General features: G+C 44.6%; 1 protein-coding gene, 1 long non-coding RNA gene and 1 pseudogene across 2 annotated transcripts; 2 read left to right on the top strand and 1 right to left on the bottom strand.

The window, feature by feature from the left end:
* LOC147971996 (uncharacterized) overlaps positions 1–12,568 on the top strand; it is a 50,583-nt pseudogene extending 38,015 nt beyond the window's left edge.
* LOC125509814 (uncharacterized) lies at positions 1,553–4,896 on the bottom strand. The gene is made up of 2 exons (XR_007284228.2): positions 4,077–4,896; positions 1,553–3,636 (listed from the first exon to the last, which is right to left on the bottom strand). It is a non-coding gene; the product is annotated as an uncharacterized LOC125509814 (long non-coding RNA).
* Positions 12,569–14,850: 2,282 nt separating the features above from the next.
* LOC125509813 (cinnamoyl-CoA reductase 1) lies at positions 14,851–17,272 on the top strand. Its single transcript, XM_048674841.1, has 6 exons — positions 14,851–15,103; positions 15,184–15,353; positions 15,695–15,880; positions 16,043–16,208; positions 16,509–16,698; positions 16,790–17,272. The coding sequence occupies exons 1-6, from the start codon at positions 14,977–14,979 to the stop codon at positions 16,980–16,982; spliced, it is 1,032 nt and encodes a 343-aa protein (XP_048530798.1). The 5' UTR covers positions 14,851–14,976; the 3' UTR covers positions 16,983–17,272.
* Positions 17,273–25,468: the final 8,196 nt, after the last annotated feature.

The raw sequence follows: 25,468 nt of genomic DNA, 5'->3' as shown, positions 1-25,468 counted from the left end.
ACCACTCAAGTAGAACAAGTACTTAAAGCTCAAAATGATTTGCTCAATGAATTGAATAGTAAAGATGATGATAATGCTGTTAGAGTAGCTACTAGAACTGGTAAAATGACTCAGGAACCTTTGTATCCTGAAGGCCATCCTAAGAGAATTGAGCAAGATTCTCAAAGAAATAATATAGAGATACCTAGTTCTTCTAAAAAGAAGAAAAAGAAAAATAATAAGACTTTGCTTGCTTCTAGTGATCCTATTGTTGAAACACCTGAGAATCCAAATGATATTTCTATTTCTGATGGTGAAACTCAATCTGGTAATGAATAATATCTTTTATGTACTTAGCATAAGGATTGGTTTTGAGCATATCAGTTAATCACATATGCAAAAAGATAGGTCTAATCATTTCAGCAAAGCGCTTAAAATCCTCATTATCTTTTTTCTTGAATGGCTTGGGAGGAAAAGGCATGGGTTTCTGAACCCATGGTTCTCTTTCTTTACCTTATTTCCTAGCAACAAAATCTTTCTTATCATAACGTTGATTCTTTGATTGTGGGTTATCAAGATCAACAACAGGTTCAATTTCTATGTCATTATCATTACTAGGTTCCAATCCTTACAAATAAAAGAAAGATACCGAAAGCTGAAATTTCCACCATGCTTGCTAATTATACTTTTAAGGATGGAATACGAAAGAAACTTGGAAATCCAGGAGTACCCACTATACCATGCTCCATTAAAAGAAATTATGTTAAAACTGCTTTATGTGATGTTGGAGCTGGTGTTAGTGTTATGCCTCTCTTTTTATATCGTAGACTTGATTTAAACAAGTTGACACCTACTAAAATATCTTTGCAAATGGCTGATAAATCAACTGCTATACCTATCAGTATTTGTGAGGATGTGCCTGTTGTAGTTGTAAATGTTACTATTTTAACGAACTTTGTTGTTTTTGATATTCCCGAGGACGATAGTATGTCTATTATTCTTGGAAGACCCTTATTGAATACTGCAGGGGCTGTTATTGATTGCACTAAAGGCAATGTCACTTTTCATGTTAATGGTAATGAGCATACGATACACTTTCCGAGCAAACAACCTCAAGTTCATAGTATCAACTCTATTGGAAAAATTCCATCGATTATATTTGGAGGTTTTTAATTTCCTCTTCCTATTGTCAAGAAGAAATATGATATTCTTATTATTAAGGATGTGCATATCCCCGTTGAGGTAACATAGTGTTATTCGAAATTTCTCCGATTCCATGTTATTCGAAATGAGTTCGTTAACAAGACTTGATCAACCTTGTTAGTGGATTCCTTTTGATGATCATGAGATGAATGAAACTAGAAGGCACAACCTTCTGTACCCCACTTTTACCCTCTGTTATTTATACTAGATGACCCGGTTGCGCCAATGGCGCAAGAAGCCAGTTAGAAGCGATGTTAGTAGTGAGTAAGTAGAGAGATTAGATGGAAAGATAATGCAACACGGATTTTATTACAAATAGTAGGATGACCTAATAAGCACATACATGTAGCATTACACTGAATAGAATATCTAAACATGAATAAACAATGTCATAATATTAATGCAAGGATGCCATGGACAGATCAAATGAAAATAGAGCCTGTATAAAACCCTCTTTGAAATTATAACTGGTGAAAAGTTGCAAATGCTTGCAATTTCACTCAATGAATTATGGTCCAAAATAGTAAATGTATACTATTTTTGTTCTAACGAGGGATCATAATACACACAAAAAAACACTACTTCTAGATATACATATTAGATATAGACATCATCGGGGATCCAAATTAAATACACATCTATAATAAGAAAATTAAGAGAAAGCCAATTTCATAGTTTCCAACACCACCTCATTGGTGTATAGTGACTGGACAACGGAGACTCACATCTTGCCAGGATAGAGTTATTTCCGGCACCTTTCAACTTACTGCTTATTCCAAACATTCACTCAAAAGAGCCACCCTCATGCCCAAATAAATCATAGTGGGAAATCATAGAAGGCCGCTTAAGAAATCATTTAAAAAACCAATGAAAACACACGTGAACTCCGTCAATCCATGGTAAATAAAGGCATACTGTATTTTCTTTCGAAAATTCATCGAGGCAAACATATATAGCTTTTAGCCCACGACAGAGAAGACGTGTAACTTGAAACAGTTTGGTTCTTTCAACCCACCCAACTTTCTAAAATCATGTCATTTTAGATTTAGTATTTTGTAACTCATAACATGAATGCATCATTAATGGGTGTCAAAACTCAAAACTGGACCTTTTTTTGAGAATCACCCGGGGGTGGGGGGGATCTCCCCCAGAGGTAGGAACGCCACGAGAAGACGTCCTCCTTGCCACTTGTCTCCATGAGACGGTGTGACAAAAGATCCAAATAAGAAATAAGGGCCCGGAGGGTTATTACAGAACATTGATCAGTGGACATGTGACGAAGAGGTGCATGGAGTCTTTAGGTAACCTAACTCAAAACTGGATTGATCTCAGATTTGATACTCTGTAAAGAATAAAATATGATAGCAGATAAGAAAGTAAAACTAATAGTGCCCACTCTTTTCTGTCTGGTTTTGGCATTGTGCATAATTAGGAGAAGCAGTGGGAAAACTATATGTAACCTGTAGAAGCAGCCCACAGAATGCCCTTCTCCAAGGCAGGGTATACCTTGCAACACTGCAACTAAGAAGGAAAGAATACGAATGAATTAAGAGGGTGAGGGATCCCTGAAAAAATAAGCATGAAAAGACAATACGAACAACATACATATGTTGACGCAGGCAAAAGAAGCAGACCATGTAATGCATATATAATCTATTGCAGACCTTGCCAAGTAGAAACAGAGTGACAAGCTACACATGATGCATCAATTTACATATTTTCAACACAGAAAGAGGGAACCAAAAAAATGCACTAAATTCAAGTAGACATAATGTAACTAACATCTGAACTGGAGCTATACTTTAGTTGGAAGAAAAGTACCGAGTATTAACACAATTTACTAATCATCATACCTTGCTATTTATGCATGGTTCACATTCCAGGTTCATCTGCCAAGTGCTAAACATGGACCAAGTAACAGTTCCACATGCCAATATAAAATTTTGCTTACTCGCGCACAATATAGTAGACATGCACATAGGTTTACTTTGATTGGACAAATGGAGGCTGGCATTAGTTTGAGGGTAACTCCAAATAACCAAAGCATAAAACATTGAGAACCATGTATATTTTCCACTTTTAACCTGAAAGTGGCATAAAATGAAACTGAAAGAAACAAAAATCAAAAAGTAAAGGTTTGACGTATTTCCAATAAAAACCCACCTTTCAAAGAAAATAGGATTATTTTAGTACACAATATAAGCCCTAGATCAGGAAACCATTGGGCATATAGGATACACAATGCGCAAACTATTGTATCATATTTAAACCAACATACACATGAAGCAGCAGTGCATTTTTTCCCTTTGAAACACGGAAATTGGCAGCCACAAATAATAAGAGTGAGATCAGTTAGAAGCACCTTGATACTCTTTGACCTTGGCCATCTAAATATTCCAAATAGATGTAAGACCAGCCTGCTTTTCTTGAAGCATGAAACATGACAAAATCATCCTGTGTAATGAGAAATGTGACTGGCTTCATCTTAAGTAGGCAATAATATATCTGAAAGGCATGTACTTGGCACCAAAATTCAGCACATATGTTTTTAATTTTTTACTTTTCTGTTACATTGATGCGGAATTGGACGAGGAGCTTCAGTAATAAAAAAATGGTTACCGTAATTTCCACTGAAGCTTATTGCAGAAAATTCAGTTTTTTTGTTGGTGAAAGTTAACATTGAAAAACATAATTCCCTGAATTCTAGATTGTATAGCTACAAAACTTCTAAGGATTTTGTAGAGAGATGATTACTAAGGGAAACTTCTTTTTCCACTATTTCTCATACACATATAGCTACAAAACATTGATTTGGGGGAACTTGGCACCAGGGACATACAATTCAACAATCATAACTTCACTACTCAGCAACGTGTGATGAAAGGGGAACTCACCTAGCACAACCAGCATGTCAACATTGTTTAATTCATCTCGTCTTGAGACCACTCAAGATTGCACATATGCTCATATCCAAGTGAGCTACTCTCTGAACCTGCATGTGAACCACCATTAAATAGGCAAGACTAATATTTCAGATAGGAGAGTGTCCAATGGAGAAAATTAAGAAACCCGATAATGTCAGGTTGTAAAGAATTCCAGTGATAATGTCGGGTTGTAAAGGATTCCAGTGACAACAGCAAAGAATACGTGATGGCATGCTTTGACTAATGCGATGAAATTGAGTTTCAGTTTGCTATGGATGTCTCATGGATGGGTTTGTCTGAGAGGGACTGAATATAGAGGAGGCGGTGAATGAAGTCGCTGCCGGCGACGATGCCGAAGCCGATGTGCAGCTCCATATAGAATAGGACGACCAGCAGGCGGCTGCAGCGGGGCGCTGGGCAGAAGTGGAGATGGTGTGATGGCACGACGGCGCAGAGGATGCGGCAAGGCGGAGGCAGGGGCGGGGAGGAGCGGAGGAAGGATGGGGTCGGACGGCGGCAGGAGCACGCTACTCCATCTCCTCTGTTGCGCCATCGTCGATCCCTCTTCCCCTGGCACTGAACTCCGACACGGGAGCCACGAGAGGAGGTGGTGAAGGCGGAGGGGGCGAGGCGGCTGTGAGCGACGGGGAAGAGGAGGCGACGGCGACGGCATGGAGAAGAGGAGCCGGATAAGGAGGGAGGATGGAGAAAGAGGAGATATTTTCAGGGAGGATGGAGAAAGAGGAGATATTTTCTTTTCTCTCGCTACGCTCCGCTCGCTCGGCACTGTTCATAGCCGACGACGTGGATGCAACGGTTCTGCCTAGTAACCCTTTCATCCTTTATAGGTTTAATTAAATAAAAATAAAAATAAATATTTGTCTATTTGTTATCTGATTATCCGTGCAATATAAAATACCTCGAAAATAAAAGTTTTCCAAATGCCTTGAAAATTAAATATGATTTTTTCTAAAATATTTGAGGATTTATGGATCTGAGAACACACCAGGGGGCCAGCCACCTGCCCACGAGGGTGGAGGGCGCGCCTACCCCTCTAGGGCGCGCCCCCTGCCTCGTGGGTCCACGGTGGCCCTCCTCCACTTATTCCTGCACCCACACACTCCTTTCTCTCCCAAACACGAATAACCAGCTCAAACCCGAGTCCAAGCTCGTTTTGCTGCCATTTTCGATCTCCTTGCTCAAAGCACCTCTCACAAAACTGCTTGGGGAGATTGTTCCTTGGTATGTGACTCCCCCATTGGTCTAATTAGTTTTTGTTCTAGTGCTTTATTCATTACAAATTTTTGCTGCTTAGATGACCCTGTTCTTGAGCTTGCATGTCAAATTTATATGGTTAAAAGTAGTTTTGATGCATGATATAGGCCCTAGGCACTTGTAGGAGTAGTTACTATCAATATTATTGAGTTTGGTTTACTTTTATTTTGAAGTTACTAAAAAATTTCAGAATTTTTCGTAGGAAGAAAAATGCTTAGGAAAATGTTCCAAGGTGGTTCTTCAAGGAAGTAAGGACCCAGGCTTGCAATGCGTGATGCTGATGAAGAGCCACCAAGAGACGCTCCAGTGCGTCCTTGTGAATGGCCTTCTGAGAACTTTATGGATCGAGCGGGAATTAAGGAAAAATTTAACGCATATTTGTGTAACGCTGATCTTGTGAGCTTCGAGAAAGAGAAGTGCAGCCAGTATCACACTCTCACTAGTTCCTTTGTGAGGAGGTTTGAATTTTCAACTTCACGTAATTCTCCACCTGTCCTGTTTGATCTTTATGATTAATCTTATACCATGGACTTCGAGGATTTTACCACTGCATGCAAACTTCCACAATGGGGTAGTATAAGGGATCCTCGCAAATCTGAATTTACAGATTTTCTTGCCAACATAACTATGGGAGAATCTAGAGATATTACACAGGCTACCATAGGGAGCATTCACTTTCCTTCTATACATTATTTTGCTTTCTTCATAGGTAGATGCATCAATGGTAAGGATGAGGCATGTCACATGTGTGTCCCCGACCTCAGTATTCTTAGGAGTGCTGTGTTAGGAGACAAATCATATAATTTGGGAGCCATTGTTGCACGTAGGTTGCATCTTAATAGACATAATGGAGATTTCTTTGGTGGAATTTATGCAACCCGCATAACTAATTTTCTTGGTATAGATATACGCGAAGATGATATTGAATTACCACCTACTTATCTAGATTTTAATGCTATGGTTCACCACCAGTTTGTTGAGAGGAATGAATCACCTCTCCAGTACCGACTAATCTTTGACAGACGTTGTGCTGTCCGTATTACTCTCCCTGCTCCTGCCTTCTTTGATTATCAGGCAAGAGGAGGATATATTATTACCAGAGAGGAGGCAGATGAGTACGAGAGGAGAGAGGAGGCCGCTCGTCGCCACGCTGCAGATCAGCAGGCAATAGCTGCTGCATCACAGTACGACCCTAGCTATTATTATGGATATCCACCAGGCCAGCCGTGGCCATAGACCAACTTAGGCCAAAAGCCTAAACTTGGGGGAGTACGTATTTCCCACCGACATTACATTTATGCTCACATACTCATTGCTAGATGTCGGTGCTCATACTTTTTCATTGTATCATCCATGCTAGTTTATTTTTCTTTTTATACTTTCTTCTTGTGTGTTTAATAAACCTTAAGAAAACCCCCCAAAAAAATTAGTTGTAGCTTTTAATTAGTTTACTTTCCATGCTTGTAGTAGTAATTAAAAAGAAAACCCAAAAAGATTTCATGTTCTTCTTTTGCTTGTGGGGAGCTTTCCCGTGTAAATAGTTTTATTTCTTTTCTTTTATTTGGGGGTCGATAGGAGAAGACCATAATTAAATTATTGAAGTGGCTCTTATATGCATTATTGTTTATCTGACAAAAGAGCCCATATTGCCTTGTCTTCTCCTATTTATTGAATGCTTGCAGATTCCAGCTTAGTCCAATGCACGTGCACTATTATTATTATTCACACTATTCAGTCATGCAAGTGAAGGGCAATTATGATGAAATATGATGGACTGACTGAGATAAGAAAAACTGGTATGAACTCGACCTCTTTTGTTTTTGTAAATATGATTAGTTCATCGTTCCTGATTCAGCCTATTATGAATAAACATGTTTGCAATGACAACTAGAGATCATAGTTTCTTATGCCATGCTTGATTAGCTATGAGTTATAATGGTTTACCTTGCGTGCCAACATGCTATTAAAATGGTTATGATGTGGTATGATGGGGTGGTATCCTCCTCTGAATGATTTAAGTGACTTGACTTGGCACATGTTCACGCATGTAGTTGAAACAAAATCAACATAGCCTTCACGATATTTATGTTCATGGTGGATTATATCCTACTCATGCTTGCATTCGGTGTTGATTAATTTTAATGCATGTTCATGACTGTTGTCGCTCTCTAGCTGGTCGCTTCCCAGTCTTTTGCTAGCCTTCACCTGTACTAAGCGGGAATACTGCTTGTGCATCCAATCCCTTAAACCCCAAAGTTATTCCACATGAGTCCACTATACCTACCTGTATACGGTATCTACCTGCCGTTCCAAGTAAATTTGTATGTGCCAAACTCTAAACCTTCAAATAAATATCCTGTTTTGTATGCTCGAATAGCTCATGTATCAACTAGGGTTGTTTGTATCTTCCATGTTAGGCGGGTTATTCTCAAGAGGAGTGGACTCCGCTCCTCACCACGAGATAAATGGCTGGTCACCAGGATGCCCAGTCCCATGCTTTATGCAAACTAAATCAAAATAATTGCAAACAAAACTTCCCCTGGGACTCTTGTTAGTTGGAGGCACTCGTTGTTTCGAGCAAGCCATGGATTGATGCTTGTTGGTGGAAGAGGGAGTATAAACTTTACCATTCTGTTTGGGAACCGCCTATAATGTGTGTAGCATGGAAGATATCGCCATCTCTTGGTTGTTATGTTGACAATGAAAGTATACCGCTCAAAATATTATTCACCTCTGTTTCAAAACCGAGCTTTGGCACCTCTACAAATCCCTGCTTCCCTCTGTGAAGGGCCTATCTATTTACTTTTATGTTGAGTCATCATCCTCTTATTAAAAAGCACCAGTTGGAGAGCACCGCTGTCATTTTCATTCATTACTATTAGTTTACATTGAGTATGACTTGACTGGATCTCTTTTACCATGAATTACAATGTCTAGTCAGTCCTTGGTCTTTAAAGGTGCTCTATATTTATGTTTTGCGATCTCAGAAAGGGCTAGCGAGATACCATCTTGTTATATCATATTATGATTGTTTTGAGAAAGTGTTATCATCCGAGATTTATTATTATGGCTCGCTAGTTGATTTTGCTATTGATATGAGTAAACTTGAGACATATGCGTTATTGCAAATGTGGTTAGTTATAATCTTTGCTGAAAACTTGAATGCTGGCTTTACATATTTACAACAATAAGAGCAAACATAGTTTGTAAAAGTTTTTCCTTATCACTTTCAGTTTGTCAACTGAATTGCTTGAGGACAAGCAATGGTTTAAGCTTGGGGGAGTTGATACGTCTCCAACATATCTACTTTTCCAAACACTTTTGCCCTTGTTTTGGACTCTAACTTGCATGATTTGAATGGAACTAACCCGGACTGACGCTATTTTCAGCAGAATTACCATGGTGTTATTTATGTGCAGGAGCAAACGTTCTCGGAATGACCTGAAACTTCACGGAGAAACTTTTCAGAAAATAAGAAAAATACCTGCCAATGATGAAGGCCAGGGGGCCCACCACCTTGCCACGAGGGTGGGGGCGCGCCCCCCTACCTCGTGGGCCCCCTGTTGCCTCTCTGACTCCAACTCCACCTCCATATATTGAGTTTCGGGGAGAAAAAAATCAGAGAGAAAAAATCATCATGTTTTACGATACGGAGCCACCGCCAAGCCCTAAAACCTCTCGGGAGGGCTGATCTGGAGTCCGTTCGGGGCTCCGGAGAGGGGAATCCGTCGGCATCGTCATCATCAACCATCCTCCATCACCATTTCATGATGCTCACCGCCGTGCGTGAGTAATTCCATCGTAGGCTTGCTGGACGGCGATGGGCTGGATGGGATCTATCATGTAATCGAGTTAGTTTTGTTAGGGTTTGATCCCGAGTGTCCACTATGTTCTGAGATTGATGTTGCTATGACTTTGCTATGCTTAATGCTTGTCACTAGGGTTCGAGTGCCATGATTTCAGATCTGAACCTATTATGTTTTCATCAATATATGAGTGTTCTTGATCCTATCCTGCAAGTCTATAGTCACCTATTATGTGTTATGATCCGTTAACCCCGAAGTGACAATAATCGGGATACTTACCGGTGATGATCGTAGTTTGAGGAGTTCATGTATTCACTATGTGTTAATGCTTTGTTCCAGTTCTCTATTAAAAGGAGACCTTAATATCCCTTAGTTTTCGTAAGGACCCCGCTGCCACGGGAGGGTAGGACAAAAGATGTCATGCAAGTTCTTTTCCATAAGCACGTATGACTATGTTCGGAATACATGCCTACATTATATCAATGAACTGGAGCTAGTTCTGTGTCACCCTAGGTTATGACTGTTACATGATGTACCGCATCTGACATAATTCTCCATCACTGATCCATTGCCTACGAGCTTTCCATATATTGTTCTTCGCTTATTTACTTTTACTGTTACCTTTTGCTACCGTTATCACTACTATCATATTACTTTGCTACTAAACACTTTGCTGCAGATATTAAGTTTCCAGGTGTGGTTGAATTGACAACTCAGCTGCTAATACTTGAGAATGTTCTTTGGCTCCCCTTGTGTTGAATCAATAAATTTGGGTTGAATACTCTACCCTCGAAAACTCTTGCGATCCCCTATACTTGTGGGTTATCAGGGAGATAAGGGTATGTGATGGGTACTTGGTATATTGACTTTTGCGTAGACCTCCCCGGCAACGGCGCCAGAAAATCCTTCTTTCTACCTCTTGAGCACTGCGTTGGTTTTCCCCGAAGAGGAAGGGATGATGCAGCAAAGTAGCGTAAGTATTTCCCTCAGTTTTTGAGAACCAAGGTATCAATCCAGTAGGAGGCTATGCGCCAGTCCCTCGTACCTGCACAAAACAAATAAATCCTCGCAACCAACGCGATAAGGGGTTGTCAATCCCTACACGGTCACTTACAAGAGTGAGATCTGATAGATATGATAAGATAATATTTTTGGTATTTTTGTGATAAAGATGCAAAGTAAAATAAAAGCAAAGTAAAAGCAAAGGAAATAACTAAGTATTGAGAGATTAATATGATGGAGATAGACCCGGGGGCCATAGGTTTCACTAGTGGCTTCTCTCGAGAGCATAATTATTCTACGGTGGGTGAACAAATTACTGTTGAGCAATTGACAGAATTGAGCATAGTTATGAGAATATCTAGGTATGATCATGTATATAGGCATGACGTCCGAGACAAGTAGACCGACTCCTGCCTGCATCTACTACTATTACTCCACTCATCGATCGCTATCCAGCATGCATCTAGAGTATTAAGTTAATGAAAACAGAGTAACGCCTTAAGCAAGATGACATGATGTAGAGGGATAAACTCATGCAATATGATGAAACCCCATCTTGTTATCCTTGATGGCAACAATACAATACGTGCCTTGCTGCCCCTACTGTCACTGGGAAAGGACACCGCAAGATTGAACCCAAAGCTAAGCACTTCTCCCATTGCAAGAAAGAACAATCTAGTAGGCCAAACCAAACTGATAATTTTAAGAGATTTGCAAAGATAACCAATCATACATAAAAGAATTCAGAGAAGATTAAAATATTGTTCGTAGATAGACCTGATCATAAACCCACAATTCATCGATCTCAACAAACACACCGCAAAAAGAAGATTACATCGAATAGTTCTCCACAAGAGAGGGGGAGAATATTGTATTGAGATCCAAAAAGAGAGAAGAAGCCATCTAGCTAGTTACTATGGACCCGTAGGTCTGAGATGAACTACTCACACTTCATCGGAGGGGCTATGGTGTTGATGTAGAAGCCCTCCGTGATCGATGCCCCCTCCGGCGGAGCTCCGGAACAGGCCCCAAGATGGGATCTCGTGGATACAGAAAGTTACGGCGATGGAATTAGGGTTTTGGCTCCGTATCTGATCGTTTGGGGGTACGTAGGTATATATAGGAGGAAGGAGTACGTCGGTGGAGCAACAGGGGGCCCACGAGGGTGGAGGGCGCGCCTGGGGGGTAGGCGCGCCCCCCTACCTCGTGGCCTCCTCTTTTGTGTCTTGACGTAGGGTCCAAGTCTCATGGGTCTTGTTCGTTGATAAAATCACGTTCCCGAAGGTTTCATTCCGTTTGGACTCCGTTTGATATTCCTTTTCTTCGAAACCCTAAAACAGGCAAAAAACAACAATTCTGGGCTGGGCCTCCGGTTAATAGGTTAGTCCCAAAAATAATATAAAAGTGGATAATAAAGCCTAATAATGTCCAAAAAAGTAGATAATATAGCATGGAGCAATCAAAAATTATAGATACGTTGGAGACGTATCACACCGCGCGGAGCAGTCCGCCCGGATCTAGTCGGCGCACGCCCTTGTTGTTGCCCGATCTATGGCTGTCCTGACCCCAACCGCTCCGCCTCCTGCGTCTCCCGCCTCCGACTCTGGCGGTGGTCGTGGGCACGGGCGCGGTCGCCGCCGCGGGCGCGGCAGCCCGGGTGCCTCCTCGTCCACAACCCCGACGGCTGGTGCTCTTGGCGCACCAATCCTCCCGAGCCACGCTCCTGGCGCCAACTCCTGGACGGGCATGGTGCAAGCGTAGCCCATGCCCTGGCGTGCTCCCGGCGCCGGTGTGCTCGGGCCCCGTCCTGGCATACCTCACTAGCAGGCCTACTTCGTCGGGCCAACTGCACCTGCTCCGCCTCCCCATGGCTACGGGGCCTATGGCCCGCCCCCTGAGTTCGTCTACGGTTTGCCTGGCGCGAGCTCCAGCTCTGCGCCTCCGCCACCGCAACCATGGCCCTGGGACATGGAGGCTCTACAGGCTGCTGTGCAGGCCGCGACGTCTGCTTCGTCGTCCTCTGGTACCTCGGACTGGTATTTGGACTCCGGCACAACAGCCCACATGACTGGCGCACTGTTCAACCCACGGATCGCAGGGCTCCGCCGCCGCCGTGCTACTCCCCTGCCCCTATTAAGGTGCCCGCTGGCGCGCTGCCATCCAGCCCTGCGCCTGCTGCTTCTCCGATCACCGCCCTGCGAGCCACCGGGTCTCCCTCGGGCGGATCTGGCGCGCCTCCGTCAAGATTCAAGCACAGCCGCTAGATCCTTCACGGACGGTCCGTCTGCGCTCTCCTCGGGCGCGCATCCGTCGGGTTCAAGCACATCCGCTAGATTGGGATCGCACGGCCCTGCCTCGCTCACCTCCTCCGCCCACTGAGCGTTCAAGCGCAGCCGTCCGCGGGGCATCTGAGGGCTCTCCTTCATCTTCCTCGTCTACGCCCTCGCCGCCCGCCGCTCCCGCGTGCATGCTCACCCGCGCGCATGCTGGCATCCATCGCCCCAGCCAGCGCTACGCCAACGAGTACGTCTGCGTCGCCATTGTCTCTCCACCACCAGACGCCTCCCCGCTGCCTCGCTCCGTCCGTGATGCACTCCGAGACCCCAACTGGGTTTCCGCCATGCAGGAGGAGTTCGCAGCGCTCATCAGCAACTGCACTTGGGAGCTCATCCCCCGTCCGCCAGGCGCCAATATCATCACCGGAAAATGGGTTTTCCGGCACAAAACACGCCGCGATGGCTCCCTTGAGTGCTACAAGGCCGTTGGGTTGTCCGCGGCTTCAACCAACACGCCGGTGTCGACTGCGGGGAAACTTTCTCACCCGTGGTGAAGCCTGCCACCATTCACACTGTGCTCACTCTCGCTGCGTCGCGCTCCTGGCCAGTGCATCAACTGGACATGAAGAATGCATTCTTGCATGGTACACTTCAGGAGGAGGTGCTCTGTCTACAACCCGTTGGCTTTGTGGACGTCGACAAGCCTGACCATGTGTGCCGCCTTGCCAAATCCCTTTATGGGCTTAAGAAAGCGCCGCGCGCCTGGTTTTTTCGGTTCGCCAGCTTCCTCACCTCCATCGACTTCGCCGCCACGCGCTCCGACACCTCCCTCTTCACCTTCTCGCGCGGCGCGGACGCCACCTACCTCCTACTGTATGTGGATGATATCATCCTTACTGCCTCGTCGGCCGCCCTCCTTCGCCGCATCATCACCAACCTCACAAGCGTGTTTGCCATGAAAGACTTGGGCCCGCTCCACTTCTTCCTGGGCATTCAGGTGACCCGCTCGGCGTCCGGCTTCTTCCTCTCACAAGCCCAGTATGCCGAGGACATCCTCGAGCATGCTGGCATGGACAACTGCAAGGCTGCGCCTACACCCGTGGACACCAAGGCCAAGCTCTCCGCTGCCACCGGGCCGCGCGTCGCCTCCGCCTCCGCCTATCGCCGTCTGGCCGGGGCCTTGCAATACCTGACGATCACGCGCCCTGAGCTCGTGTACGCGGTCCAGCAGATCTGCCTCCACATGCATGATCCGCGGGAGTGTCACCACGCTCTGCTCAAACGCGCGCTCCGGTATGTGCGTGGCACGGCCGACCTCGGTCTTCATCTTCGGGCTTCCTCGACTCTCGAGCTCCACGCCTACATCGACGCCGACTGGGTCGGCTGCCCCGACACGCGCCGCCCCACGTCAGGGTTCTGCGTGTTCCTGGGTGATGCTCTCGTCTCCTGGTCCGCGAAGCGACAGGCCACTGTCTCGGGTTCCAGTGCAGAGGCGGAATACCGAGTCGTCGCCAACGCCGTCGCGGAATGCGTCTAGCTTCGTCAACCGCTTGGTGAGCTCCGGTGCATGGTGACCACGGCGACGCTGGTCTACTGCGACAACATCTCGGCAGTGTATCTCTCCAGGAACCCCGTTCACCATCGGTGCACCAAGCACATCGAGTTGGACATCCATTTCGTCCGTGAACGCGTGGCCCTCGGCGAGTTCCGTGTCATGCACATTCCGACTCGCCAGCAGTTTGCGGACGTGATGACGAAAGGGCTGCCCACCGATGTCTTCACCGAGTTTCGCTCCAGTCTTTGTGTCTCCTCCAACGACGCCAAGACTACGCAGGGGGGGGGGGGGTGTTAGAATACAGTGTTGTGTTTGTATAGCTGGAGTACGTGTGTATAGTTTTCCCTGTAATACGCACGTCCCCACGCCCCCTCTCGCGGCCAGCCCACGATCACCATCGTGGGTTCGTGCTCTCCCTGTAACTCTATATGAACTGCCCCAGAGGCAATACGATCTGTGTGTTCGATCTCTCTCTGTCTTCACTCCAGATGGGAATCGAAATCAAGTCACCCAAGAAGCAGGCCATAGAATTATGCTCGGCCCAAAGACCATCTAGCCAAGTGCAAGTTTCTGTCAAATGATGGAACATCTATATTTATTCCTGTTTCTCAAAAAAAATCTATATTTATTCCTATTTTTGTACATGTTTTTTTTGTCTCAACCAACCGTTGAACCAGTGAACCGGTGGTCCGACCTGTTAAAACCAGAACCAATGGGCTCACCGGTTCGATTTTTTTAACTATAATATGCCTGCACCGGAAATGTCATCGGAAATCTTTGTCAGCGGCGTTGCCCCCCACTTTGTTAGTGCGCGTGAAGCCATCCACACGAGCCGCTTGTGGCGATAGACAGAGAGTCAAGAAAGGCGGGGCCCGTTTGTCCCGGGAGAAACGATAACGAAAACTCTCGCGTCCTCTCACCTTCTCTGAACTCTGAACTCTGAACAACAACAGGAGATGGCGACGTCGTCCCCGCCGCCGCCCCGCGTGTGCGTCACCGGCGGCAACGGGTTCATAGGCTCGTGGCTCGTCAAGCTGCTCCTCTCCCGCGGCTACGCCGTCCACGCCACCGTCCGCGACCCACGTACGCAGCCACCCCTGACGACACTGCTCATTTTCTGCATCTTGTTAATCTTCCGGGTCGATGCATGGTTTCTCTTGCAGGTGATCCGAAGAACGCGTTCCTGACGCAGCTGGACGGAGCCCCGGCGAACCTGCGGCTGTTCAAGGCGGACATGCTCGACTACGAGACGGTGGCGGCCGCGTTCGCCGGCTGCGAGGGCGTGTTCCATGTCGCCACTCCAGTGCCCGACCAAAAGATGGTTGATCCACAGGCAAGTGCAAATTCGCTTAACTGCAACTATTCCAAATTTATTCAAGCTATATCTGAAAAAAAATAGTAACTGTTAGTATTATTCAAGCTAGACCTGAAAAAAATACTGACTGTTAGTTTGGGATGGAATCGAAGAAGTGCAAGAGAAGAGGAATGTGTTTTGGATGAGCTCAGAGTTTGACTGCGAGTGCCACTGGTCACTGATGTCAAGATGCTTTTCTTCTCAGAGCTGATTCTTTTCAATAAAAAAATGAATAAAATCTTCATTCAGAAAACTCTGTGCTTCTAGAGATAACCCCTTCCTGCTGTTATTACTGATAATAAACTTGAAAAATTGTGCAGAAAGAGATGATGGAACCTGCTGTCAAGGGCACCATGAATGTGCTCAAGGCTTGCTCAGCTATGCAAGTTCATAAACTCATCGTGGTCTCGTCCATCGCCACTAATTGCTTCAACCCGGATTGGCCTCGAGATAAAATCAAAGATGAGACCTGCTGGTCAGACAAGGAGTTTTGCAGACAGACTGAGGTCAGCGCTCAGCAATTAATCAATGATGGTGAATTAGTAAATGCACCAAGTGCATGCCCCAGGAGATTAAAATCTGCCACCAAAATCTTAAGAGAGTAACATCTTCAGTTTTACCGAGTTCTTGTCAGGGGTAAGTGTTATTATTCATGTTTGTGTTGGCAGAACTGGTATTCTCTTGCAAAGACTGAAGCCGAGGAGATGGCCCTGGAATACGGAGAGAAGAACGGGCTGCACGTCGTCACATTTTGCCCTGGTCTGGTTTTCGGCCCTCTGTTGCAGCATGTGGCGGTCAACACCAGCAGCAAGGTCCTCGTCTACATGATAAAAGGTTCCACTCCTCAGCTCATGCATCACAAGGATACATAATCATTTTGTGCATTGCACATCACATATGGTTAGTACTATACTATTGGAAACCAAAGCCGGTTGTTTTCCTTCCGTTGTGCTCTTGTTGTCGAAGTACAGCAGAGCAATGAAGTTCAGAACAAAAAATGACGCCGGAGGAGTTCCTCGGCTTTTATATTAAAAGTGTATTAAGACAGCCTCGGTTTTAATGAAGTTCAGAGCATGACCTTTTAAAATACACATCCTTGTGCCTAATGTAATTCCATCATATGTCCGATCGCAGGAGGCCCCGACACGATGAACAACAAGTTCTTTCCCATAGTAGACGTTCGTGATATCGCCGACGCATTGCTCCTGTTGTACAACAAGGCAGGGCCATCTGAGAGATACATATGCTCACTGGACCAAATGGACCTAAAGGATTTGCTGGCAATCATGAAGAACATGTACCCTAGCTACACTTATGTAGACAAGTAAGTGTCATAGCATCAAGACTATCAACACCATGTCATAGCTTGCTTATCATATACAAAGGATTTTCATTACGAAATTTTGGGTTGGCAGGATGGTTGATGTGGATTTTAACGTTGGAGTCACTTCGGAAAAGCTGAAGAATTTAGGGTGGAAACCAAGGAAGTTGGAGGAGACACTCGCGGATAGTATCGAATCCTATAAAAAAGCAGGGCTTCTTGGGGTTTCAGATGACGAACCATGCCGGCTTCCATTCATCTACCGAATGCCGCCTATCCAGGAATGAGAATGATCCTATTATCGTGACATTGATTCTGCATTTGGCCTGAAACATCGTGTAATGTGTTTCGCAAGAATAAGCAAGAGTTAGGTCTCTATTTCTTGACTACTCCACTTGTCCATTCAAGATGGATGCAAATGCAAATATTGTGTATTTGTGCTCACTTTCGTCAAGAGAAAGCGGACTCCGGAGAAGTACTCTCAAAGCAGTGACTCCAGATTTATGAACATACCGTCTGGTTAAAATGCTGATATGAAAGTCCAGTAATGAGGAATAATAGAGATATTGTTTCTTAATTTTGATATGGCTCTTATGTCAAACTCAAAACCTCTCTCTCTCTCTCCCTCTCTCTCTCTCTCTCCAGTTCAGCTTCGTACAATACTAAGATAAAGAGAGTTATATCTTATTATACACAATAAGTTTTAGATTATTAAAGATAAAGAGTATCTCTTCCAGTTGGGTGGTCTCTGCACCCGAGGGTGAACAGTTGATTATTGGTTCATGACTTATTTTGACAAACTATGGCTGCCACAAAAGGTGTGGCGAACAAAGGGACTGTTTAGTTTGTGACTAAGATTGTCCTAGGTTGTCACGCCTAAGGTTAGACAAATTTGACCAACTTAGAAAGATGTTTGGTTCAAGCCTCACCTTAGTCAAGTTTTTTTTTGCTAGAATAGGATCCCACATCACATACCTCAAAAAGTGCAGAAAAATTCCTTTAGACTTGCCAATTTGTGACTGCCATTTTATTGAACTAACCTTAGTCAAGTTTGCCAAGAATGTGTAGCAAAGTGTGGCACTGCAAGGCCTAGAACCTAACATCTCCAAAATGGCTATCACAAGTGTGGCAAGATTTCACAAAAAACTGAGCCTATGACATGTGGACCATGTAGTTAGAAAAAGCGTGGCAAGCCATAAATGTGGCAATGAACCAAACACATGCCTAAGATTTTATAGCATCCATTAAGTTAGGCGTGACAACCTTAGGCATCTCCAATGCGCAGTGGCGTAGTCAGGATGTTGAGTCAGGGGGTCCCATTAACAAAATAATTCACCACAAATACAACATGCCACTGTAAGCATACATAGTTTATCAAAACTACATGGGCGTGTTTGGTTGCCCACATTAGGCCCAACTAGGCCGCGTTGGGCCAAGAAAAGTGTGTTTGGTTGCATACGTGGTGGGCTAGCTCGCATCAGCATGAACCTTAAAGCAGCCTAGAGCCTGGCTCACTGGAAAACCCTCGAATCAGCAATTTCCAGCGAGTCGGGTTTAGTGTGGCGCAAGCTCGCACACGAGGGTGCAACCCGAAAGAGAGTGGGGATGGTAGGATATGGAAATCGGGAGCGGCGACATGGCGCCAAATCTAGCCTCACCCCCCATTTACTCGGTCACCACTACCTCTAGGACAACCACTTCCTCTAGCCTCACCATCGGCGGCGGCGGCGGCAACTCATATCTGCGCAAAGCGGCGACGAAGGTGGTGGACGCGGCAACAACACTATCTGATAGTAGGAGTTGGTGCTCCCCTTCCCGTTGGCCATCGCCGAGTCGCCCTTGAATCAGCCATGCCCCCCTTCGTCGTCCTCGTCTCCAATGCCGGTAAGAAATGCCCCCCTCTCCCCTATGTTAGGTTGATTGTTAGGATCGTTTTCCCCATTGCTCAATGGACCCTCGATGTCGAATAGGTTATGGATGCATGGATGAGTCTGGTAGTTCAGGCAACAACACACTGATAGCTGTGATTCAGGCATGACTCATGTTCATGCACATGAGAGCTATTCATCGTGGTGAGAGACATGTCATCAGTTATGCTCCAATGCTTATGCGGGAGCAGGAGAGGATCGCCAATCCGAACTACATCTACAATTGCAAGGACATAGAGGCCTTGTGGATGCTTCAAATGAAAAGAGCACCATTCACCAGACTTGTCCAGACCTTCAGGACCAGGGGGCTGCTACAAGAGAGCATCCACACCAGTATGGAAGAGCAAGTGGCCATGTTCCTCCATGTTGTAGTTGGCCATAACCAGAGGCTCAGGGTTATGCACAACACGTGGAGACCATCTCAAGGGACTTCAAACAAGTGCTCTATGTTGTTGGGTGAAGGAAATATGCCCTAGAGGCAATAATAAAGTTGTTATTTATATTTCCTTACATCATGATAAATGTTTATTATTCATGCTAGAATTATATTAACCGGAAACTTAGTACATGTGTGAATACATAGACAAACAGAGTGTCCCTAGTATGCCTCTACTAGACTAGCTCGTTAATCAAAGATGGTTAAGTTTCCTGACCATAGACATGTGTTGTCATTTGATGAACGAGATCGCATCATTAGAGAATGATGTGATGGACAAGACCCATCCGTTAGCTTAGCATTATGATCGTTTAATTTTATTGCTATTGCTTTCTTCATAACTTATACATATTCCTCTGACTATGAGATTATGCAACTCCCGAATACCGAGGAACACTTTGTGTGCTATCAAATGTCACAACATAATTGGAATTGGATGATTATAAAGATGCTCTATAGGTGTATCCGAAGGTGTTTGTTGAATTGGCATAGATCGGGATTATAATTTGTCACTTCGTGTATCGAAGAGGTATCTCTGGGCCCTCTCGGTAATGCACATCACTATAAGCCTTGCAAGCAATGTGACTAATGAGTTAGTTACGGGATGATGCATTACGGAACGAGTAAAGAGACTTGCCGGTAACGAGATTGAACTAGGTATGATGATACCGATGATCGAATCTCGGGCAAGTAACATACCGATGACAAAGGGAATAACATATGTTGTTATGCGGTTTGACCGATAAATATCTTCGTAGAATATGTAGGAACCAATATGAGCATCCAGGTTCTGCTATTGGTTATTGACCGGAGATGTGTCTCGGTCATGTCTACATACTTCTCAAACCCGTAGGGTCCGCACACTTAACGTTCTGTGACAATTTGTATTATGAGTTATGTGGTTTTGATGACCGAAGTTTGTTCAGAGTCCCGTATAAGATCACGGACATAATGAGGAGTCTCGAAATGATCGAGAGGTAAAGATTCATATATTGGAAGGTTCTATTCGAACATCGGAATAGTTCTGAGTGATTCGGGTATTTTTCCGGAGTACCGAGGGGTTATCGGAACCCCCCGGGGGAATATTGGGCCTACATGGGCCATAGGGGAGAGGGGAGGCAGCCCACAAGGGGTGGCCGCGCCCCCTCCCGATAGGGAGTCCGAATTGGACTAGGGAAGGGGGCGCCCCCCCTTTCGTTCTCCTCTTCCTCTCCCTTCCCTCTTTCCCCTATCCGAAAAGGGAAAGGGAGTCCAACTAGGAATGGGAGTCCTAGTTGGACTCCCCCATTTGGTGCGCCCCCTAGGCCGCCGCCTCCTCCCCTCCTCCTTTATATACGGGGGTGGGGGGCACCCCAAAGGCACATCAATTGTTTCTTAGCCGTGTGCGGTGCCCCCCTCCACAGTTTACCACCTCGGTCATATTGTAGTAGTGCTTAGGCGAAGCCCTGCGCGGATCACATCATCAACATCGTCACCACACCGTCGTGCTGATGGAACTCCCTCTCGACCCCCTATTGGATCAAAAGCTCGAGGGATGCCATCGTGCTGAACGTGTGCTGAACACGGAGGTGCCGTACGTTCGGTACTTGGATCGGTTGGATCACGAAGACATTCGACTACATCAACCATGTTAACATAACGCTTTCGCTTTCGGTCTACGAGGGTACGCAAACACACTCTCCCGTCTCATTGCTATGCTTCTCCTAGATAGATCTTGCGTGATCGTAGGAAATTTTTTGAATTACCACTACAAAAAAATACACTTCCGTGATGATACGTGTTTGTCACAGTAGGTCATTTTTTTGTCATGCATGTACATCCATGACAAATTTATGACAGAATCAAGATAGTCATACCTGTGCCGTCGTAGAAGTGTTCCATGACATTACCAAAATTATCATCATGGAAGTGTCCACTTCCATGACAATAAATCGCGCGTCACAGAAGTGCTTTCGTCAAGGGTGACCGACACGTGGCATCCACCGTAACGGAACGCCGTTAAGATATCGGGTCGGGTTTTGGATCCGATAACCCGTTAACAGCCCCGACCAATGGGGATTTTCCACGTGTAAAATCATCATTGGCTAGAGGAAACACGTGTCGGCTCATCGTTGGGACAGATGTCATCCACTCACTGGACAGAAGGCGCCTATGATACGTCGACACGTGGCATGGCCCAACAGTGGCCCATTCCTGTGAAAAGGCCAGCCCATTTGACTTGGTCAAAAGTTGGCGGGCTGGCCCATGTAAAGCCTGTTAACGGCCTGTTCGCATATAGCCCATTTATAACCCGCTAACCCAAGGCCTGTTACGCCCTATCCGAATTAGGCCTAGTAGCGTCATCTGGGCCGTCCAATATGATTCCAGCCCGTTTTCACTTCTAGCCCATGTATAGCCCATGACGTCTTTCGGCCCATATGAGGCCCTTTGTAACTCTTGGCCCATTAGTGGCCCGTGCTGAAACTGGCCCGTAATGAACAGTGTATCACTTTACACCCATTAACGGCCCGTGGTGAAACTGGCCTGTAATGAACAGTGTATCACTTTATACCCATTAACGGCCCGTTATTCCGTTGGGCCGTCTCCAGCCCATGTTATCTTTCGTCCTTCTCAGAGCCCATTTATTCTTGGGCTCATTTCCAGCATTCGTTTACTTACGGCCCGTTACTGTCATTTTCTGCTTGCGGGCCAAATTCAGCCCGTGGTTACAGTCAGCCCGTTAGTGGCCCGTTAATACATTGGGCCGTTTTTATAGCATCATCAAATACGGCCTATTAATGATGGCCCGTTATGGTCGGCCCATGAACGGACGATTCCAACTCTAGCCCGTTTACAGCCAGAATGCGGTCTGTTTGGCCCATGTTTGGCAAATTGATGATACGGCCCGTAGAAGGCCCATTGATGATATGGCCCGTAGAAGGCCCATTGTTTCTATGGCCCGTAGAAGGACCACTGTTTCTACGGCCCGTACAAGGCCCATTGTTTCTACGGCCCGTAGGAGGCCCAGTGTCACTACAGTAAATATTAGCCCATGGTTATTGTGGCCTAGTTAAAAAATAGGTTATTGCAGCCACTAGCAAACCGCAGAAAAAGAACTGCACTAACTACAAGCAAACAAATAAACAAGACAACAAGGAAATAAATAAGCAAGCAACTTACACTAGGCTATCACGACTATTACACATATTACATCCACTGGGCATCAAAGTTCGCCACCAGTGCAAATATAGGGAACACAGCAGCATATAAACGCCACAGCAAAACAAGTCCAGAACTGAAACCACTTCAGAAGAGCTCAAGAAACAATATCCTGGGTACCCATAATGCTGGCAAGATGCTTAGCAAGCTTATTAAGTTTCTCTTGTTTGGCGCTTAAGTCCTCCAGCGCTTGTTGTTGCACCAGAAAGTATGTATCTGAATTCTGCAGGGACTTCCTCAGTCCTTCGGCTTCCTGTCGCATAACATCTGATCGATGTCTTTCAACTTGAAGTTGAGACTCAAGAAGCCGAACTGATTCAGGCAATGAGTTCGAAGAGCTGGTGCCAGCAGTGGTAGCCAGTAACTCGAACACTACATCAAGACAGGACTTTGGGGCTGTCTCAATGTCTTCAATATAGTTTTTATCAGCTTTCTTGGAGACCAACAGGGATGTCTCACTATCTTGAACCTTATCTGCATTACTTCCTTTACCATTGCATAACAGGTACTCTTCTCCAATATTTTATCCGTGTTCTAAAAGAGAAACAAACAAACACATCTCAGGTTTACAATGTAGTATATGAAACTCATTTTGGTAAACCAGTTCAGTAGTAAGGTGGACATGATAACAACATGAAACAAACATATATCTATGTAGTATGGTCACTGTATGGTCTATATCATTCTAGTTTATGTTGCCAAATCAAGATAGATACAGTCCGAATCATATCTATTTAAGATAAAGCAGCATAGACAGAATATAAGTGTGGGAAACTACACAACAATAACAACACTTGTAATGTGCATGGCATGAGAACATAACTGTTTATTCAATTGAAACTGAAATCAACATAGATCAAGTTATAACAGCAAACAGCCAAACACGTTGAAGAAACAGGTTTAAAACATACCTGTTGCGCCATTGGAGTTTCAATTGCATCCGTCTAATTTGAAATTAGTTGGTATCAGTAAATACAGTGATGCAATAGCAAAGTAGTATGAACCATAGCTATGGAACCTGACCTGAGAACAATTCTTCTGTTGCTTTAAGCGTTGACTTCGGGTTCGGAATGGTGGTCCTCGTGATTTGGGCACTGAGTTGCCTTACTAACTGCTCATGTTTGGGTGCTCTGTGGTGGAGACAGTGGTGTGTCAACAGGAACTGGGTGTCTATCTGCTGGGGTTGGGGTTAGAAGGGGTGTAGCTGGTTCTCTGTCCAACTGGGTAGGGGTACAATCTGCATGAGTGTGGGTTATGTGTGGTGGGGCTGGTTCTTGGGCAAGTACAACCGTGGTTCTATCTGCATCGACAGATAGCACGATCTTTTCTGAAGACCGTGTTTTTACTCCCACAGATACTGCCATCACTCCCTCCAATTGAAATGGATGATAAACAAGAAAAGTAATTGAATGTACAGACATTGCAAGATAGACAGGTGCAATGGATAGTAGGGAAGAAAACAGGGCATGAAATAATTCACATTTATGTTGTCTAAGCAAACAGAATAGAAAGACATAATTTCACATATATGATGGCTAATTAAACAGGATAGCATGACACAATTTCACATGTATGATGGCTAACTAAACAGGATAGAATGACATACTTCAAAATATGATGACTATGTAAACAGGATGACATGATATAACTATACGATGTGTCTATTAAAGTGGTTGGCATGCCATAAATCACAAACATGCCGTCGATGGAAACATGATGGCATGATATAATTCATGGATAGAATGGCATAATTTAAATATGATGACTATGTAAACAGGATGAGATGATATAACTATATTATGTCTTTAGAAAATGGGTTGGCATGCCATAATTCAGATACATGCTATCTATGTAAACATCATGGCATGACATAATTCAAATATATGATTTATATACTAAGGAAGTGAGCAGAGGGCAATCGCATATATGATGTGTCAACTAAGGAGATGGCATTCAATATTGTGTATATGATGTAAAAACTAAGCATTGCAATACAACATATGCATTATATGAGTAATATAACCCTGCCAAGTTTGAGCATACACCTCAGGAGGATAATAGGACTGGTCATCTGCCTCTGAATCCTCCTCTGAAGAGCTATCTGTAACCAGCAAGATATCTGCTTCAGCAGGTAGCATTGTCTGCTCTGAAGACCTTGTTTTCACTCCAGATTTCTCCATCACCAATTCAAATGGCTGATGCACAGGAAGAGCAGTTGAATATACAAACATTGTCGACAAAAGCAATGAGAAATACAAAAAAAAGGACGGCATGATATAATTCACATATATGACGCTTGCCTAAACAGCATGGCATTGCATAATTCACATACATAATGCCTTGCAACAAGATAACATTGCATAATTCACATATATAATGTCTTGCAACAAGATGGCATTGCATAATTCACATATATGGTAATTAGACACTAAACAGGTGACATTCACACAAAGAATGTCTAAACTAAGCAAATGACATAGCAATGCAAGATACCATATGCACGATATGAGCAACATAACCCTGCCAAGTTAGGGCATGCACCTTGGGGGGGGGATATGACTGGTCATCTGTCTCTGAATCCTCCTCTGAGGAGCTATCGGTAACTAGCAAGACATGCGCTTCGTCAGATAGCATTTTCTGCTCTGAAGACCTTGTTTCCACTCCAGATTTTTCCATGACAGTGCCAAATGGCTGATGCACAGGAAGAGTAATTGAATGTACTAAAATTGTTGACAAATTTAACATGTAATAAAAAAATGATGGCATGATATAATTCACCTATAAGATGACTGGCTAACTAGGCTGGCATTGCAAAATTCACATATATGATGCCTGGCTAGACAAGATGGCATTGCATGATTCACATATACGATAAAGAAACTAAACAGATGGCATTGACACAAAGCATGTCTAAACTAAGCAGATGACATCTTTAATGTATACAGTAAGCAATGCAAGGCACCATATGCATGATATTACCAACATCAGCATGCCAAGTTAGAGCGAAGACCTCATGGGGTAAATAGGAGTGGTCTTCTCCTTCTGAATCCCCCTCATAACAGTTATCTTCCTCTTGATTACGATCTGAAATGGGTGGAGGGGGGGGGCTGCCTTTGCGCCCACCATGGAACGACGTCTGCATGAAATTTTATTGCCACGCAAGGCTCGTCTCTTTTGCTCTACATGATCAGTTCCATTGTGTACAATAACT

This window comes from Triticum urartu, chromosome 5A, assembly GCF_056163025.1.
Source record: "Triticum urartu cultivar PI428250 chromosome 5A, HENAU_Tu73, whole genome shotgun sequence".
Lineage (NCBI taxonomy): Eukaryota > Viridiplantae > Streptophyta > Magnoliopsida > Poales > Poaceae > Triticum > Triticum urartu.
The sequence above is the reverse complement of the archived record's forward strand: the minus strand, read 5'-3'. Positions and strand labels throughout refer to the sequence as shown.

Coding starts and splice junctions, on each gene's coding strand:
- LOC125509813 (XM_048674841.1), top strand. CDS start 14,977: ATGGCGACGTCGTCCCCGCCGCCGCCCCGCGTGTGCGTCACCGGCGGC. Junction 15,104..15,183: donor CGCCACCGTCCGCGACCCAC/GTACGCAGCCAC, acceptor TTTCTCTTGCAG/GTGATCCGAAGAACGCGTTC. Junction 15,881..16,042: donor AGTTTTGCAGACAGACTGAG/GTCAGCGCTCAG, acceptor TTGTGTTGGCAG/AACTGGTATTCTCTTGCAAA.